This window comes from Aphelocoma coerulescens, chromosome 3, assembly GCF_041296385.1.
Source record: "Aphelocoma coerulescens isolate FSJ_1873_10779 chromosome 3, UR_Acoe_1.0, whole genome shotgun sequence".
Classification (NCBI taxonomy): domain Eukaryota; kingdom Metazoa; phylum Chordata; class Aves; order Passeriformes; family Corvidae; genus Aphelocoma; species Aphelocoma coerulescens.
Window position 1 is genome coordinate 125,623,250 of NC_091016.1, and position 17,053 is coordinate 125,640,302.

The following is a 17,053-nucleotide window of genomic DNA, read 5'->3' on the forward strand; positions in this document are numbered from 1 at the left end:
GTTATATAAAAACCAGCAGAGGTTTCGCGGTAAAACTGCTCAGAAACTCTACAGTCTATGCAATAAATTGTATTTATCATCACCAGCTGTTGCTGTAGTCCCCAGGGATTGATTTCCCTCCGTTCTCATCTGTAAAATCCCAATTATCTGTTTATATTCTCAGGTTTGTGATTGGTTTTTAACTTCTCATTGTGTTTATTTCTGACAACCTGAACAGAAATCACCTTCAGCTCTTTTTAAAATTACTACAAACCCTGTAAAATTAACATTGAAATTTGTCATTCCTGCTGCTAAAATCTCCTCAATTTGCAGTTTTCCGGAGGACAGAGCACAGAGATCAATCCCTGAGTCTCCTGCCCAGGCACATGGAACGAGGCAGGTAGAGGGGCGCTGTCAGATCCGAACATGTTTGAACTGTTTCCCTTTGGCAAAAATTTAGGCTTCTATTTTTGGATTAGACGTTTTTAACCTACATTGTTGGTGGATTAGAAGTTGTTTGATTTTCTCGGGGTGGTTTTGGGTTCCTTTGCTCCTGAGTGGCATCAGGAGCACCAGGCACAGGAAAAAGGGGCTGGAGCAGCTCCATGGAGGCACGTGGGGAGCTCAGAACTGAACTGGGCACGAGCCCAGGGGTGCCCAGGTGGGCAAGAGGCCACTGGCCCCGGGGCTGTGCCAGCTCTGGGGTGGCAGCAGGGCCAGGGCAGTGCCCGTCCCCTGTGCTGGCACTGCTGGGGCACCTCCAGTGCTGGGGGCAGCTCTGGGCCCCTCCTGACAGGAGAGACCCTGAGGGGCTGGAGCGTGTCCAGGGAAGGGAACGGAGCTGGGAAGGGGCTGGAGCAGCAGGAGCGGCTGAGGGAGCTGGGAAAGGGGCTCAGCCTGGAGCAAAGGAGGCTCCGGGGGGACCTTGTGGCTCTGCACAAGTCCCTGACAGGAGGGGGCAGCCGGGGGGGTCGGGCTCTGCTCCCAGGGAACAGGGACAGGAGGAGAGGGAACGGCCTCAGGCTGGGCCAGGGCAGGCTCAGGGTGGACAGCAGCAGGAATTTCTGCATGGAAAGGGTGCTCAGGCCTTGGCAGGGGCTGCCCAGGGAGGTTTGGAGTGCCCATCCCTGGAGGTGTCCCAGGAAGGGCTGGAGGTGGCACTCAGGGCTCTGGACTGGGGACAAAGTGGGGATGGGGCACAGCTGGGCCTCGATTCTCTGGGAGCTCTTTCCCAACTTCAGTGATTCTGGGACTCTGGGGTTGTCCAGGGAAGCAGAGACACCTTTCTCATTCCCAGTCCCCTGCTGAACAGTGTAAGTGCAGGCACTGGCTGGTCCCTCCTGTTGAGCACAGCAGGAATGAACCTGCCGTGTTCCCATATTTCCGTGTTGGTTTTCCTGGAAGTTGCTCAGGCGATTTGCCCTGGGATGAGGTGGTGAGATCCAGATTAGGAGCACAGTTGTATTCCAGTTTATAGGGAAACGAATGCTGGCTCAGCATCGCCACGGATGTGTTTGCCCTTGCTGCTCTCATTGCAGGAGTGTTGGATGCTATTTTTAAACAATCCCTGATTTTCCTTACAAATGCTCTGTCGGGAAGCGGCGTGTTCCAGCTGCTAGCAGGTGTTTGTGCTTGGAATGGCACAGAGGCTGTGCAGGGAAGGGGTCAGTGCCCTCCTGGAACCACACACACCGCTCACTTCAACTGCAATCCAGCATTCTGAGGGAATATTCAAACTCCACCCCGCTGTGGACCCCAGCTGGAAGCAGAACTTCTGAAGGATTTGCTGGAGGAGCAGGTGGGGGCTGCAGGGGCTTTGTCCCCTGGGCCTCTGCCTTCCAGGGACACCACAAACACCTTTCCCTTCTCAAGTTCGTTCCATTTGCAGAATTAATTGGTTTGCACAGCCTGGAAATTCAGGTTACCCCGATTTTGGGGAAGTGGAGGGGAGGGGTTTGTTCCTGGCTTGGAGAAGAAACCGAGGAAGCCCCAGCAGCCCCAGAGCCCCAGCTCTGTGCTGGGCTTTGAACAGAGCCTTTGTACTGAACAGGGGAAATAACAGGTGACAAATTCCCCCTTTCTGCTGCAGTTCTTGGGGGATTTCATTGGGGGATCTCCGAGCTGAGCTCAGGGCTGGCCCTGAGTGCTGCTGCCCTGGATCCCAGGGAGGGAAAAGGAGCCCTTGACTGCAGCAGAGAGGAGGGGAGAGGTCAGGAATTCCTGGGTGCCCTGTGGCAGTCTGTTCAGAAGGTGCCTGGTTTTCCAGGGTTTTCCCTGGAATGCAGCTCCATGAAGTCCTGGCCCCTACCCTGGGGCTGCTCCTGAGGACAGGATCCCTTCCAGCCCACAGCCTCCTGTGGATCTGTGCTTCCATGAACCATTTCCCCTGTGGCACAGCCAGGCCAAAAAGCCACATCCCTTGTCCCAGGTGAAGTCCAGCTGCTCCAGCAGCAGCAGATTCCCTTGAGATGAATTTGTGGCACTTCTAAATCCCTGGATTCCAGTGCAGAGCCTGTTCCTGGTGTGTCCAGGTGTGGCTGCTCATTTCCGGGGGGAGAGCAGGGTGTGGGCACTGCCAGCTGTGCCTGCAGCTCTCTGGGTCCCTGTCCCTGGCTCCCAGGGCTGGCACAGCTGGATCTGGGTGGTCTCTGTTCCTCCTGCTGGTCCCTGCAGCCTCTCCTGCAGCTGGGAAGGCTCCAGCTCCCTGGCACTGAATCCCAGAGTGGGTTGGGAGGGACCTCAGAGCCCATCCAGTGCCACCCCTGCCATGGGCAGGGACACCTCCCACTGTCCCAGGCTGCTCCCAGCCCCAATGTCCAACCTGGCCTTGGGCACTGCCAGGGATCCAGGGGCAGCCCCAGCTGCTCTGGGCACCCTGTGCCAGGGCCTGCCCACCCTCCCAGGGAACAATTCCTTCCCAAGATCCCATCCAGCCCTGCCCTCTGGCACTGGGAAGCCATTCCCTGTGTCCTGTCCCTCCAGCCCTTGTCCCCAGTCCCTCTCCAGCTCTCCTGGAGCCCCTTCAGGCCCTGCAAGGGGCTCTGAGCTCTCCCTGGATCCTTCTCTTCTCCAGGTGAGCACCCCCAGCTCTCCCAGCCTGGCTCCAGAGCAGAGGGGCTCCAGCCCTGGGGCAGCTCCAGGGCCTCCTCTGGGCTCTCTCCAGCAGCTCCATGTCCTGCTGATGTCCTTTTGTTTTGAAATTGAAGAAATCCAATCTGAAATAGTTTCAGAGGAGCTGCCCACTCCAACAGCTCGGTGTTCTCATTGTGGCAGAGCCTGTCAGGGTTTCCTGGTGCAGGAAGTGGAGTAAGAGAGTAGAAAATAGAGGAAGACTTGAAATTCTCTGTCAAAGGGAAGGAGGTGATTTCTTATTTCTTAATCCAATCTCCTGCCCAGGCCTGCCATGGGATTTCCTGTGTAGATGCTGCCTGGGAGTTTCCACCTCATGTTTTTGGGCAAAAGAGCTCCAAACACCTACACTGGTGTTCCTACAGTTATTTCCCAATTTCAAGTTCATGGAGTGGCTCCTCACAGATATTTGACCTCAGCCACAAGTACAGCAGAGATCAGAAGATTACAACCTGTGCAAAGTGGAAAATGTCAACAGAAAATCAGGTGTTCTAAAGAAGAGCTTTAAAGATTCCAGTTAAGAGCTCATCAGCCCTGGGAGCCGTTCCGGGCACTGCTGCGCTTCCCTCATTTCAGTTCCTGCTCTCTGGGTTTCCTTGTGTCTTTGCTTGTTCACTGTGGCTGGGTTTGATTGGAAATAAATCCAATTTATGTGGAGGTTGCCATCAAAGCACCACATAATTGGCTGCTAAAGAGGAGGTTTGGGATTACAGTTCTGTCAGTGAAAAGAATGTTTTCCCAGCTTTTAGTCATTCCTCTGCGTCTTCCCTGAACCATCCCTGCTTTTCAGCCTCCCTCAGGAATTGTGGCTCCTGGAATGGACTGGGATTCCATTTGTGCCTGGCAGAGCCAAGCACACAGAACCCCCTCGCTCCCCAAAACCTCCTGGTTGGTTCAGGGTTGTTCTCCTGGGTTCCAGCATCACCCCAGGGATGTTCTCCAGCTCCAGCCATGGCCCCGTGTGCCCTGAGCAGTCATTTTATCCAAGAATCATGGAATCATGGAGTATCCTGAGTGGGAAGGGCTCCACAAGGATCCTCAGTCCCGTGGACACCCCAACAACCCCACCCTGGGCATCCCTGGCAGCGCTGTCCCAACGCTCCTGGAGCTCTGGCAGCCTCGGGGCCGTGCCCATTCCCTGGGGAGCCTGGGCAGTGCCCAGCACCCTCTGGGGGAAGAACCTTTCCCTGATCTCCATCCCAAACCCCCCTGGCCCAGCTCCAGCCGTTCCCTGGGTCCTGTCCCTGTCCCAGAGGGCAGAGCTGCAGCCCCTGGTAAGGTCTGTTTTCCCAAGGCGAGTCCAGTTTGTGCCCTCAGTGTGTTCATTCTTTGGGAAGGGGTTATTGCACCCCCACTTCTCCCCTTTCTGGTGTGAATTTTATTGTTCATTATCAGCTCTCACATTTTTCAATAGCATCTCCCTCGCCTCAGTACCTCCCAAGGAACAGGGAATGGATCCTTCTCCGGCGCCCTCGGGAGCGCGGGAGCAGGGAGAGGCAGCAGGAGATGCTTCCTTAGATTGCAGTAATAAATAAGGAGCCGTAGGTGCAGGTTTGTTATCTAATGTACCCTGCACAAAGGGAGCTGTGCCTTCATTTCCCCCTCCCTCCTGATAGCTCCTGAGTGCTTGGGGGGTAGGGCTCATCCAGCAACTCACGGGAAGAGAACGTCCCTCCAAGAGCGCCGGGAGTTTGTTCAGGGGGGGAGCGCTGGACAGGGCTCGGTGCTGGCACGAGCTGAGGGGCCCCAGAGCTCCTGGGGACCCGACCACATCGACTTCCACAAGAGTTCCAGGGAACTGCTGAGCTCTCCAGCAAGGGCAGCAGTCAGGTGGTGGATTTAGACGGGATTTTGGGAACAATTGTTCCCTGGGAGGGTGGGCAGGCCCTGGCACAGGGTGCCCAGAGCAGCTGGGGCTGCCCCTGGATCCCTGGCAGTGCCCAAGGCCAGGCTGGACATTGGGGCTGGGAGCAGCCTGGGACAGTGGGAGGTGTCCCTGCCCATGGCAGAGGTGGCACTGGATGGTCCTGGAAGTCTCATTTCAGAGGCTGAGGGACATCTCTGGGTTTCACTGGAGGGCAAGTGCTGATTCCAAGACTTGCCATGAGCTGCCATGGCTCTTGGCAGAGCTGCCCCTGTGTCCCCCCGCTCCCAGCACAGCCACCAGCACACAGGGAACCCCCAGGGTTTGGGAATGGCAATAACTGGCTCTTCATTCCATGGCTGGGGTTTATGGGACAGTGAGGAGCACGAGGCTCCATCCATTTGTTTATTCCAACCACCTTTGCCTTGTTAAAATAAACCCCAGCAGGGGTTGGAGGGCTGCTCACTGCAAGAAATCTTTCATTTTCCTCAGACATTTCATTTCTTCAGACATTTCTTGTTTGAAGTGTCATTTCTTCAGACACTTCAAACAATTGCCCTGATTTGAGCGGTTCCTCCGGTAGCTTGAACCACTCAGCAATGCCAGGGCTGGGCTGAGTGCTCAGAAATGTTCATTTTCTCCGTTTTAGTGGGACACAGAACAGGGAGGAGCTCTAGAGCAAAGCAACCTCCTCAGGTGTCACGCGAGGCGATTCCTGTCAGGCCTGGCACTGCCACAGAACACAGGGATGGGCCTTTCCCAAGTGCTGGGTTGTTTCCTTTGGTTTTTCAGGTCTCTGACAGGGTCTGGGTTTGTTCTGGGTTGTCCTTATTGGTTTTTGGGTCTCTGACTGTTCCCTGTGTCGTTGCAGCCCCCCCCGGCCCGTGAGTAACATGAACGAGGCCATGGTGACCCACGTGTCCTCCGGAGCGCCCACGCCAACCAAAAGGTACAGGAGCCTCAGGCTCGGGGTTCTTCCTGGGGAAGGGATGGGATTCTCACTGTTTGGGCTCTCCTGATATCCCAAATCCCACTGGCCCTGCAGAACAGGGTGCAGCTGCCCCGAGGGAGGTTCCTCTGCAGGAATTCTGTTCTGTCCAAAGAGTGATTTTCATTTACTGAGTCCATGTGGTTCCGTGGCTGGGACCGAGGAAATACCTGGAGAGGTTTTGGCTTTCCTTCGTAGCTGGAATTCACTTCCCGAGCTGGGAGAGGCTGGTTTCATGTCATGGGCTGCTCCTCTTGCCAGGGGGGATCCTGTCCTGCAGTGTCACCACTCACGGTGGTCCCAGGCTCTCCACCTCACCCAGCTCGGCCGCTGGGAGCTGCCCTGGCTGGGAGAGGTGTCTGGGGTGGGGCTGGGTTTGGGATTGCACTGACACAGTGACCACACGGTGTGGATTAGGTCTGAAAATGAGCAGGAAACCCCCTGAATGGGGACTTCCACTTCCACTGTCCTTGTTGGGGGGGCTCAGGGGGAGCAGCTCTGTGTGGGCAGAGCTGGGAATGAATGAATAAATAAATATTCCTGGCAGGAATGAGGAGCTGAACTGGCACTGTTTCAGTGGCCAGGGGTGCTCCAGAGGCAAGGCAGAGCCCCCATTTCCAGCAGCTCCAGGCAGAACTGAGATCCCTGGGTTTTCCCTCTGCTTCCCTTGGCAGAACGAGTCGTGTCTGTGGGTACAGACTGCCTGTCCTACAGTTCTCCCCAAATCTCTCTGTAAATCCTTCCATGGGATTTCTTCCAACACTGCTCCATGTGCAGTGGCTGTGGGAGCAGCCAGGGTTTGGGGTCCCTGGTACTGGGGGCTCTCAGGACGCCCTTGGACGAGGAGTCAGAGAACCTTTCCTAGGCTGCCTTTCCCATGAAAGTCCTGGGAGGGCCCTGCCAGGCCGGGCTGTTCTGGGATCCAGGAGGAATTTTTGCATGGAAAGGGTGCTCAGGCCTTGGCAGGGGCTGCCCAGGGAGGTTTGGAGTGCCCATCCTTGGAAGTGTCCAGGGAAGGGCTGGAGGTGGCACTCAGTGCTCTGGGCTGGGGACAAGGTGGGGATTGGGCACAGTTTGGACTCAATGGCCATGGAGGGATTTTCCAGCCTCAGGGATCCTGGGATTCTGAGTGCTGAGGGTGTCCTGGATCCCTGTCTGTGGCACTTCCAGGTTCAGTGACTCCCTCTCACCCTCTGTGGCCCCGAACCAGGTGGGAGCAGCCCTGGGGAGTCAGGAGTTAGAGGGAATTCCAATCCTTGGCTCCTGCCTCAGCTCGCAGGAGGCTCCGTGTGCCTCCCAGCGTGTTCCCACCTGTTTCTTGGGATCGTCTTCCCCAGTGTTTTGAACAGCACTGGCTGGAGCCTGGGTACGTGGCTGGGTCATCCATCACCTGGATTGTTGGGAGGAGCAGCACATGGCTCTGTCTCCTTGGATCCTCCTTCCCTTCCTGCCTGGAGAACGTGCAGGTGGCAGCACTCAATGACAGAGTGAGGTGAGGGAGGGGAAAGGGGCTTTTCCCCTCAGAAAATGCCGTGTATTCCTGTTTGTCAGCTCTCACACGCCTGATTACAGAGCTTTCCCCAAGATTTATTGCAGCTTCTCCTGCCCCAGGTCAGTCCCTGCTGCAGGGGCTCATCACTGACTGAAATGAAGGGGTTCATTTCCCGTGCTGGAGGCTCTGGCACATCCTGGCAGCTGGAATTGCAGCTGGAGGGGCCGTTCTGGAGAGCAGGGGGGGCTTGGGAGCTGCACTTCAGTGTCTGGAGCTGCTCAAAATGGCCACTTCTCCCCTGGCTTCTGCTCGAAAGCCAGATTTGTTCCTACAGTTATCATATATTTTCTATACCGTAAGAAATGATGGATGAAAATGTGAGAAGTTGTGGTTTTGCCTGTGTGGGGACACAGAATTCACCGTGAGGGCTGGAAGGGTTGGGCTCAACTCATCCCTGAGTGGCCTCAGTGCTGAAAACACTGAAAGGGCATCAGCAAAGCACAGCAGAGGTTCCCAGAAATCTCTTGGATTTCTGTGATTTACAGTGGGAGCCAAAGGCCGAGTCCTGCCTGAATCCCTTCCATTCTGAAGAGCATTTTGATTGTTTGTACCTCCACCAGATGTTCCTCCTTCATGCTGTGAGACTCCAGTTCCCACCAGGACACTCATCCAAGGGGATTTCCTTTCTTTCCCCGAAATACGGAGCAAATCTGGATCAGTTTGTTCGAGGGCGCTTTTGGAAGGTTGGGTAAATGGACACCTCCAAGGGAATTGCTTGGGAAAGGGAACTGCTCCTGCAGTGGGCCAAGTGCAGCAGGCGCTGCTGGGAGGTGCAGGGGGTTCCCTGGAGATGTGGGGCTGGAGAGGGCCTGGGCAGGTGGAGGTAGCACAGAACTGATCCCTGCACAGCTCGGAGAGCCCTGGGCATGGGCTGGAGTGGGCAGAGCTCAGCCCAGGCTGGGCCTGGGGAGAAAGGCTGAGACCAGCAGGGAGGGGGATTCTGCCCCTCTGCTCTGCAGCCAGGCTGGGAGAGCTGGGGGTGCTCACCTGGAGAAGAGAAGGATCCAAGGAGAGCTCAGAGCCCCTTGCAGGGCCTAAAGGGGCTCCAGGAGAGCTGGAGAGGGACTGGGGACAAGGGCTGGAGGGACAGGACACAGGGAATGGCTTCCCAGTGCCAGAGGGCAGGGCTGGATGGGATCTTGGGAAGGAATTGTTCCCTGGGAGGGTGGGCAGGCCCTGGCACAGGGTGCCCAGAGCAGCTGGGGCTGCCCCTGGATCCCTGGCAGTGCCCAAGGCCAGGCTGGACATTGGGGCTGGGAGCAGCCTGGGACAGTGGGAGGTGTCCCTGCCCATGGCAGGGGTGGCACTGGATGGGCTTTGAGGTCTCTCCCAACCCAGAGCAGTCTGGGATTCCCATTTCTGGGTGGTTTCACCCATTCCTTGCCCCAGGAGCCTCAGGACAGGGCAGTCCCAGCTGCTCCTGGGACACACTGAACGCAGCCATTCACCAGCAGGGCAGCACAGAAACCCCTTTGTGTGATTCCCTGCTGTTAAAAACATGGAAATAACCTCCCTTTGACAACTGCTTTTTTTGGAGGAACAAGCCTGAGCTGAAAGAACAGGATTTTAATGCCTGAATTCACTTTTTCTTGTGACCTAAAAAGCAAACAACAAGCAAAGCAAAGGAGCCCTTCTCAGTGTTCCTGTTCAGAGTCTCGTAGGAGCCTCCATCATTTCCAGCCTCCCCACTCTCAGCTTCCAGGGGGAGAACATCCAGAGGGGCTCCGAGCTGCGGTGGCTGCGCTCTGCACGAGGCAGGAGCTCCGTGCCCACCCCAGAGCGCTGCAGACAGAACGGGGTCAGGGAAAGGTTTCCCTGCAGGAGCCGAGTTGGGAGCAGCAGTGGAGCCCCAGCCACCCCAGCTGGGGGGGAGACATCCCAGTCCTCGCATCAGGGGAGGCTTCCACTCCCGAAGGCCGATGGATTCTCTGGCACATTCACCAGGAGAGGCTCGGAGCAGGGGGCAGGTGGAGCAGGGGGGAGCTCTGAGTGTTGGCAGAGGGGACATTCCAGTGCAGCCCTGCTGGGGTTTGGTAGCTGTGATCCCAGAATCCTGGGATCACTGGGGCTGGAAAAGCCCTCCCAGCCCATCGAGTCCAACTTCTGTCCAGTCCCCACCTTGTCCCCAGCCCAGAGCACTGAGTGCCACCTCCAGCCCTTCCTGGGACACCTCCAGGGATGGGCTCTCCAAACCTCCCTGGGCAGCCCCTGCCAAGGCCTGAGCACCCTTTCCATGCAGAAATTCCTGCTGCTGTCCACCCTGAGCCTGCCCTGGCCCAGCCTGAGGCCGTTCCCTCTCCTCCTGTCCCTGTTCCCTGGGAGCAGAGCCCGACCCCCCCGGCTGCCCCCTCCTGTCAGGGACTTGTGCAGAGCCACAAGGTCCCCCCGGAGCCTCCTTTGCTCCAGGCTGAGCCCCTTTCCCAGCACCCCCAGGGCCTTTTCCAGCTTTCCAGCCCCTCTATCCCAGCCTGGAGCACTCCAGGGGGTTGTGGTGACCCAACTGCAGCAAACCCCAGCATTTCCCTGATCTTTACAAGGAGCCCTTCTGAACAAAGGAGATGATTCTGTCTCCTCTGCAAGACCAGGCCAAGCCCATTCAATGTCATTTGGTTCAGTTGATTTACTTTGAATCGCTCCAGGAATGGATCTTTTCCCTCCTGTCGTTGTCACTGTGCTCTGCTCCTCTTTCAGTAACTCTGTTCTGGCCCCAGTCAGGTTAATGACGAGTCCTTCCCCCTGAGCACCCCCAGACTTTGTTTGTTCCCTCGGCCGTGCTCAGTCCGTGCTCACGGAGCAGCTTTTACCTCCAGGAGAGAATTAACTTGGTGTGTTTCAGTTCTGCTCAGAGGCTCCAGGGAGAGCTCAGAGCTCCTTGCAGGGCCTAAAGGGGCTCCAGGAGAGCTGGGGAGGGACTGGGGACAAGGGCTGGAGGGACAGGACACAGGGAATGGCTTCCCAGTGCCAGAGGCTGGATGGGGCAGGAATTGTTCCCTGGGAGGGTGGGCAGGCCCTGGCACAGGGTGCCCAGAGCAGCTGTGGCTGCCCCTGGATCCCTGGCAGTGCCCAAGGCCAGGCTGGACACTGGGGCTTGGAGCAGCCTGGGACAGTGGGAGGTGTCCCTGCCCATGGCAGGGGTGGCACTGGATGGGTTTTAGGGTCCCATCCAACTCAACCCAGCCCGTAAGTCCATGGATCATCCCACGGTTTTCCCTAGAAAGGTTTGTAGTCTCTTTCGCCCCTGTGGGCCCCATAAAGGTGTGGGCTGACCCCATCCCAACCACCCTGCATCGACAGCAGAGCTGAGTCCTCCTCAGCTGCAGCAATGTCCCCGCTCAGTCCCAGGGACAAGTGTCCTGTTTGGGGTGACAGAGCAGAGCTGATCCCCGTGTCCCCTCTGGGACAGCCCAGCAGGGCCTGTTTCCTCCCCTGTGCCTGGGGCAGCCTCCAGCAGTGTGGGTTCAGTTCCCTGGGGCTGGGAAGGGTCTCTAACCGGAGTTCCTGTTCAGCACCAAGCCCATAAAAGCTGTCACCGAGTGCTGCCTCTGGCAAAACAAAACCCTGCATTCCTTCTCCTGATTGCTGAGCAGCCTGGAAACCGGGCACGTTGTGTTGGCTGGGGCGAAACGTGTTCTTGCAGCCTAAAATCCCAATTATGTGCAGCTCAAGAGCTGGAGTTGAAGGGACATGATGTCACCTGCCTGGACAATGTCCCAAAGCTGCCTTTTTGCAGAGATTTCATTTCCATTAACCCTGACTGGGATTATTTTCAGTCTCGTGCTCCCGAGGTCCCTGATTCTCTGCTCCTCCCAGTCCTGCCTTTGTTTTGTTGGTCCCTGTGTAGCTCTGCCGTGTCCAGCACCACTGACCCCCCGCAGGTCTGTCCTTGCCCAGATGTGGGCACAGCTGGGCAGCTCCCGGCTGTTTCATCGGAACCCCCAGGACTTTGCTCCGCCCTCAGCTCTGAGCAGGGATTCCCACACCAGCGCCGCTGGTGCTGTCCCTTGGGGTCAGTTCTGTCCCCAGAGTAGGTTTGATTTGCTGGGCAGCTCCGTTTATCTGCTGACAGCTCCCAGTGTGCCTTTCCCCTTTGTTCCCTTGCCCACATCCGTGTGTCCAGGCCCCAGTGCCACCCGAGAGGGGCTGGCACTCCTGGCACTGCCGTTTTCCTTGGACACAGGCGGAGCACGTTCCTCTTCTTCTATTCAGCTTCCTCGACCTCTGGGACCTCTGGAGATCCCAGCTCCTGTTTAGCCAGAATTTTAGCCCCCAAAGGATTTTGGGGGAGAGTTTTTGGGTGCAGGAGGCCCTGGCTGGGTTGTGCAGAGGTGTGGCCGTGTTTGTGCCGTGAGTCATCCTGCATCCCATAACGCCCGGGACAGACCTACCCAGCACCAGAATTGGCTTTAGTTTGGAAAAGGGATAAAAATCTCTTTGTCTGGAGACAGGGGAGGTCCCAGCTCTCCCAGGTGACAGAGGGACGCAGCCAGGAGCGGGGAGGGTCCTCGGGGGCTCCGTGGGGCATCCCAAGACTTCAAACAAAATAGAGTGGTTCGTTTATTGTTATTTAAATTGAGCTCTGGGTGCCTGCGCGTGTTCATCCCTAACCTGGGGCTGAGGGGGGGAAAAAGGGCCCAAAAGCAGCTGCAGGGGGAACGCTCTCAACAGGGCAGAAATTCAGGATCAGGGGGAAAATGTGTGGATAAATACAGAGGGAATCTTGGGGTTGGGATGCGGACGTGCTCAGGCTGTCCCTGCGGCAGCCTCGGGGCACGGCTGGGGGACAGGAGAGACAGAGCCACGGCAAGGTCACTGCTGGGGGACAAGGTCACTGCTGGGGGACAGGGTCACTGCTGGGGGACAGGGTCACCGCTGGGGGACAAGGTCACTGCTGGGGGACAGGGTCACTCTGCTGCATGCCGAGGGTGCTCTGGGGACACCTCCTACCCCATCCCCACTCTGCCCTCACACAGCTCAGCCCAGCTCCTTGCCCCTCTCCTGGGGTTTTCCCTTTCCCTGCTGCTGCTGCAGTTTATCCCAAATGCTGCCACTGAAGGGATCCCACTCATTTGCAGGATCCCGGGATCCCTGAGGCTGGAAGAGCCCTCCAGGATCATCCAGTCCAAGCTGTGCCCGATGCCCACCTCGTCCCCAGCCCAGAGCACCACGTGCCACGTCCAGGCCTTCCCTGGACCCCTCCCAGGATGGAGGCCATGGAAGGGGCTGCCCAGGGAGGTGTGGAGTCCCTACCCAGGCTGCCTGACAGGGGCTGATGGGTCAAAGGTGGCACTCGGTGCTCTCAGGGGGCTTCTCCAGCCCAAATGGTTCTGGGATCCTGTGGGATCTCAAGGAATGTGGTGATCCCTGTGCCTGAACCCTCAGGCCGATGCTGTGGGAGCCGAGCAGGCACGGCCTTGCCTCCCATATTACTCCTGAATCCCTCGGTGGATCCTGTCCTCGTGTCATGCAGAGCAGGGTGATGTCCTTGGTGACCTCAGCTTCTCTTTGCATCCCTCAGGGGGGAAAGCAGCACGGCAGAAGCAGGGACCCCTCTGGGCTCCATCCTGGCAGCTCTTCCCAAAGTTTTTCCCTCCCCAGGAGCCAGAGCAGCACCGTGCAGCCTGTAAGGATTCCCCAAGGTGTGAGCCAGCAGAAGAGAATTTTACAGGGATTTCTTGGTGTAAATTACAGGATTTAAAATAAATTGTCTCATGCTTGGCTTTCCTGGTAGATTTTCAGAACAGAAATTAATTTAGGACACCAAAAGCGCCATTTAAATACCGCTAATTTATTGAGCTGCTTGTACAGGAGCAGAGCCAAGTCTCAGTGGGTGAACTTCGGGGCAGGAGCCAGTGAAGCTCCCAGTCCCCATTCCCAGACGTGTGGGTGCCTGTTCCAGCCCCAGGCTGAGCACCCAGACCCAAAACTGAGCCAGGCAGCAGCACCAGGAGAGTCCCAGAGCTCAGGGAAGACTCTCCCACCTCGATTCTCTCTTCCCACCTCACACCTCTTCCCTCTCCCCTCAGGGGACCGTTGTTGCCATTATTTCCTGCTCTCTCTTGAATTGCTCTGGTGTAACCTGGATTTGTGTTTGGTGGCTGCTGGGATATGGAAAGTGTGGGAATTACCCCTCAAAAACCAGGGTTTAATGAGGAATTCACTTGCAGCAGCAGCTCACCCGGGGGAGGAGCTGGGGACCTGTCCTTGGGACCATCTCAGCCTCTGGAGCCAGGCTGGGAGAGCTGGGGGTGCTCACCTGGAGAGGAGAAGGCTCCAGGGAGAGCTCAGAGCCCCTTGCAGGGCCTGAAGGGGCTCCAGGAGAGCTGGAGAGGGACTGGGGCCAAGGGCTGGAGGGACAGGACACAGGGAATGGCTTCCACTGCCAGAGGGAAGGGCTGGATGGGATATTGGGAAGGAATTGTTCCCTGGGAGGGTGGGCAGGCCCTGGCACAGGGTGCCCAGAGCAGCTGGGGCTGCCCCTGGATCCCTGGCAGTGCCCAAGGCCAGGCTGGACATTGGGGCTTGGAGCAGCCTGGGACAGTGGGAGGTGTCCCTGCCCCTGATGATCCTGGATGGGCTTCGAGGTCCCTTCCAACTCAAACCAGTCTGGAATTCCATGGAATTCCATGACTCTACTTTAGTTATTAAGACAAAGGAAGGTTTTGGGGTGGCCCTGTGGGGTCAGGGGGTGACATTGCTGTTCCCTGGGCTCTGTGGGGGGGTGAAGGACCTGCCCAAGGCCCGAGGGGTGGGAGCCTCCAGCTTCCCGAGCACGGAATAAACAATCAGTCCATGAGGGCAGGGAGTAAAAGCTGCGGGGAGCAGAGGGAGCAGCAGAGGGAGCAGACCGTGCCAGGGGACGGCTCTGCCTCGGTGGGCGGCCTCGGGAAGGAGGGAGGGGAAGCAGCGATTCCCCAGGGAGCGGCTCGGAGCTGCCACGGGCCCAGATGGTGTTTGCATTGCGCTGCGAGGCCCGGGCGAGTCTGCTGCTGTGTGGGCACAGCACCAGTGGGAAAATCGCAGGCAGGGAAGGAAAACATCAATATTTTCCTAGCAGAGGGAGCACGTGTCAGGTGGGATCCCACGGGATCAGTTCCCAGCTCAGCGCTGCTCAGTTCGTGTCTGACACGGGGAACAGTGACACACGGGGGGACTGGGATTCTCCGGAGGGCAGCCTCCAAATCAGGCCCTTCCCAGGGCCTGAAGGGATCCCTGGATGAGGTGAGGAGAGGGAAGGGGAGGAGTCACCCTTGGGATGTGATGGGGAGAGGCAGGGAGGTGGCAATGCCCAGCCCAGCCCATCCTCAGCCCAGGCCCGGTGATCCCAGCCCAGGCCCGGTGATCCCAGCTGATCCTAGCCCCGGTGATCCCAGCCGATCCCAGGTGATCCCAGCCCCGGTGATCCCAGCCCCGGTGATGCCAGGTGATCCCAGCCCCGGTGATCCCAGCCCCGGTGATCCCAGCCGATCCCAGGTGATCCCAGCCCCGGTGATCCCAGCCCCGGTGATCCTAGCCGATCCCAGGTGATCCCAGCCCCGGTGATCCCAGCCGATCCCAGGTGATCCCAGCCCCGGTGATCCTAGCCGATCCCAGCCCCGGTGATCCCAGCCCCAGTGATCCTAGCCGATCCCAGGTGATGCCAGCCCCGGTGATCCCAGCCGATCCCAGGTGATCCCAGCCCCGGTGATCCCAGCCCAGCCCGCTCCCGGCTCAGCGCTCCCGCTGCCCGTGGGTAATTCCGTACCTGCGGGCCGGACCCGCAGCCGCTCAGGTGCCACCGCGGTGCCGCTGCTCCTCGGGAAGGTGCCAGGGAATGCTGCAGGGCGCGGTGCCGGGGCAGCTCCGGGACACACGGAACTGTTCCCCACGCTGGCCGAGGCCAACGTGGAACCCTCGTTGAAGCCGCAGGTCCGGGATTGCTTTTCCTGCCCTTCCGGCAGGGCTGTCCCCTCTCCCCATCCCCGGCTGCCCACCGAGGTGCTAATGAGCACTAATTGCTCTGCGCACGCTGCGGGGCACGCCGGGGACGGAGTGACGGGGGATTAAGCCCGGCCTCGGCCCCCTCGGGCTTTCCCAGGGAGCTGGGTGCACTCAGAGCCGGCTCCTTGGAAACGGGAGCTGAAGGTGCTGCCAGCAGAACCCACCCAGCTTTGTGTGAGCCGCGGCTGGCACTGCCACGCAGCTCTGCCCGAGGGGACATCCTGTCTGCCCCGTCTGTCCCCAAACGGAGCGGCTCCTCCAGCTGGGAAGGTGCCAGGACAGGGACACGAGCGCAGGGCTTTCACTGAACTGCCGATCACAGGAACGTGGAAACGTGGACCTGAGAGCCCCTTCCAGTGCCCAAAGGGGCTCCGGGAGAGCTGGAGAGGGACTGGGGACAAGGGCCTGGAGGGACAGGACACAGGGAATGGCTTCCATTGCCAGGGATGGACGGGATATTGGGGAGGAATTCCTGGCACAGGGTGCCCAGAGCAGCTGGGGCTGTCCCTGGATCCCTGGCAGTGCCCAAGGCCAGGCTGGACATTGGGGCTTGGAGCAGCCTGGGACAGTGGGAGGTGTCCCTGCCCAGGGCACGGGGGATGGGGGTGGTTTTGAAGGTCCCTCGTGACGCAGACTGTTCTATAATTTGCTGATATTTTTGGAGGCAGCTGAGGGATGCTCTGGAGGGGGCTGGGTACCCCCAGGCATCGAGAAACAGGAAGGGGAGAGCAGATCCGGGCTGGGAACAGTGTCCAGCCTCACGTTAATTCAGTGTAGCTCTGATTTCCCTTCCCAAGCCCAGGAACGCTGCTCGTTGCCGCAGCTGTTGCCCTTCATTTCTGATGGGCTTTTAATGAGCCCTTGGAGTGGGTTAGAATGGGAAAGGTCTGGGAATCTGTTGTGGCCACAGCTCCAAACACACCAAAAATGCAGCTTTTCAGCATTTGCCTAAAGATTCCTCGGGGTGGAGGCGAGTGTTCAGTCTCCCCAGCACAAACCCCTCGTTCCACAGGCTGCTCCTTCCCCGGGGGGCTCCACCTGGGTAATTCCTTTTTACCTCTTTGTCACAAGGTCTGGCTCTGCCCCCGGCTGTCCCTGCACGCAGCTGAGGAGAAAAGTGTTTGTGTGTGAGAAAAGGGGGCTTCTCTTCCCGGGGAGAGCAACAAACGCCCTGTTCGTAGAAGCTCCTGGAGGGAAAACTTCCTGGGCGTGTGGGGGGGAGGAGCTGACTGCAGGTGAGGGAGGGAAGGAGCGGCTGGAATACCCGGCAGGAATGACGATGGAATTGTGCTACAAGGACGGTGGCACCTGCCCAGGAGCCGCTGCCCGGGTGATGGTTTGATCCCACGCTGCTCAGGACCTTCATCTCCACGGGGAGAGGCCCCCTGTGCCTGTGCCCCATTCCCTGGGGGATAGACCCTGCTGGAACCACCCCCCGGATCCGAGAGTCCAGCGGGGCAGAGCGGCCGTGTCTCCCTTTGCTGGAGAAGGGAAGGATGTGCCTTTGTGTGCAGTGTCTGGGCTAAAAAAAGAACCATTTTGCTGCATTTTCCTGGGGTTTTGC

The 17,053-nt window shown here is 58.3% G+C and overlaps 1 protein-coding gene across 12 annotated transcripts in view; it reads left to right on the forward strand.

Annotated features, from left to right (window-relative positions):
* Positions 1-17,053, forward strand: part of DTNB (dystrobrevin beta) — a 130,540-nt gene that overhangs the window by 41,802 nt on the left and 71,685 nt on the right. For 11 of the 12 annotated variants that reach the window (XM_069011925.1, XM_069011927.1, XM_069011928.1 and 8 more), the window contains one exon: positions 5,844-5,921. In XM_069011925.1, coding sequence (XP_068868026.1) covers positions 5,844-5,921 — 78 coding nt within the window. Of the gene's footprint in view, positions 1-5,843; positions 5,922-12,584; positions 13,248-17,053 lie in introns of those variants that run through there. The other variant, XM_069011937.1, reaches the window with a different exon arrangement.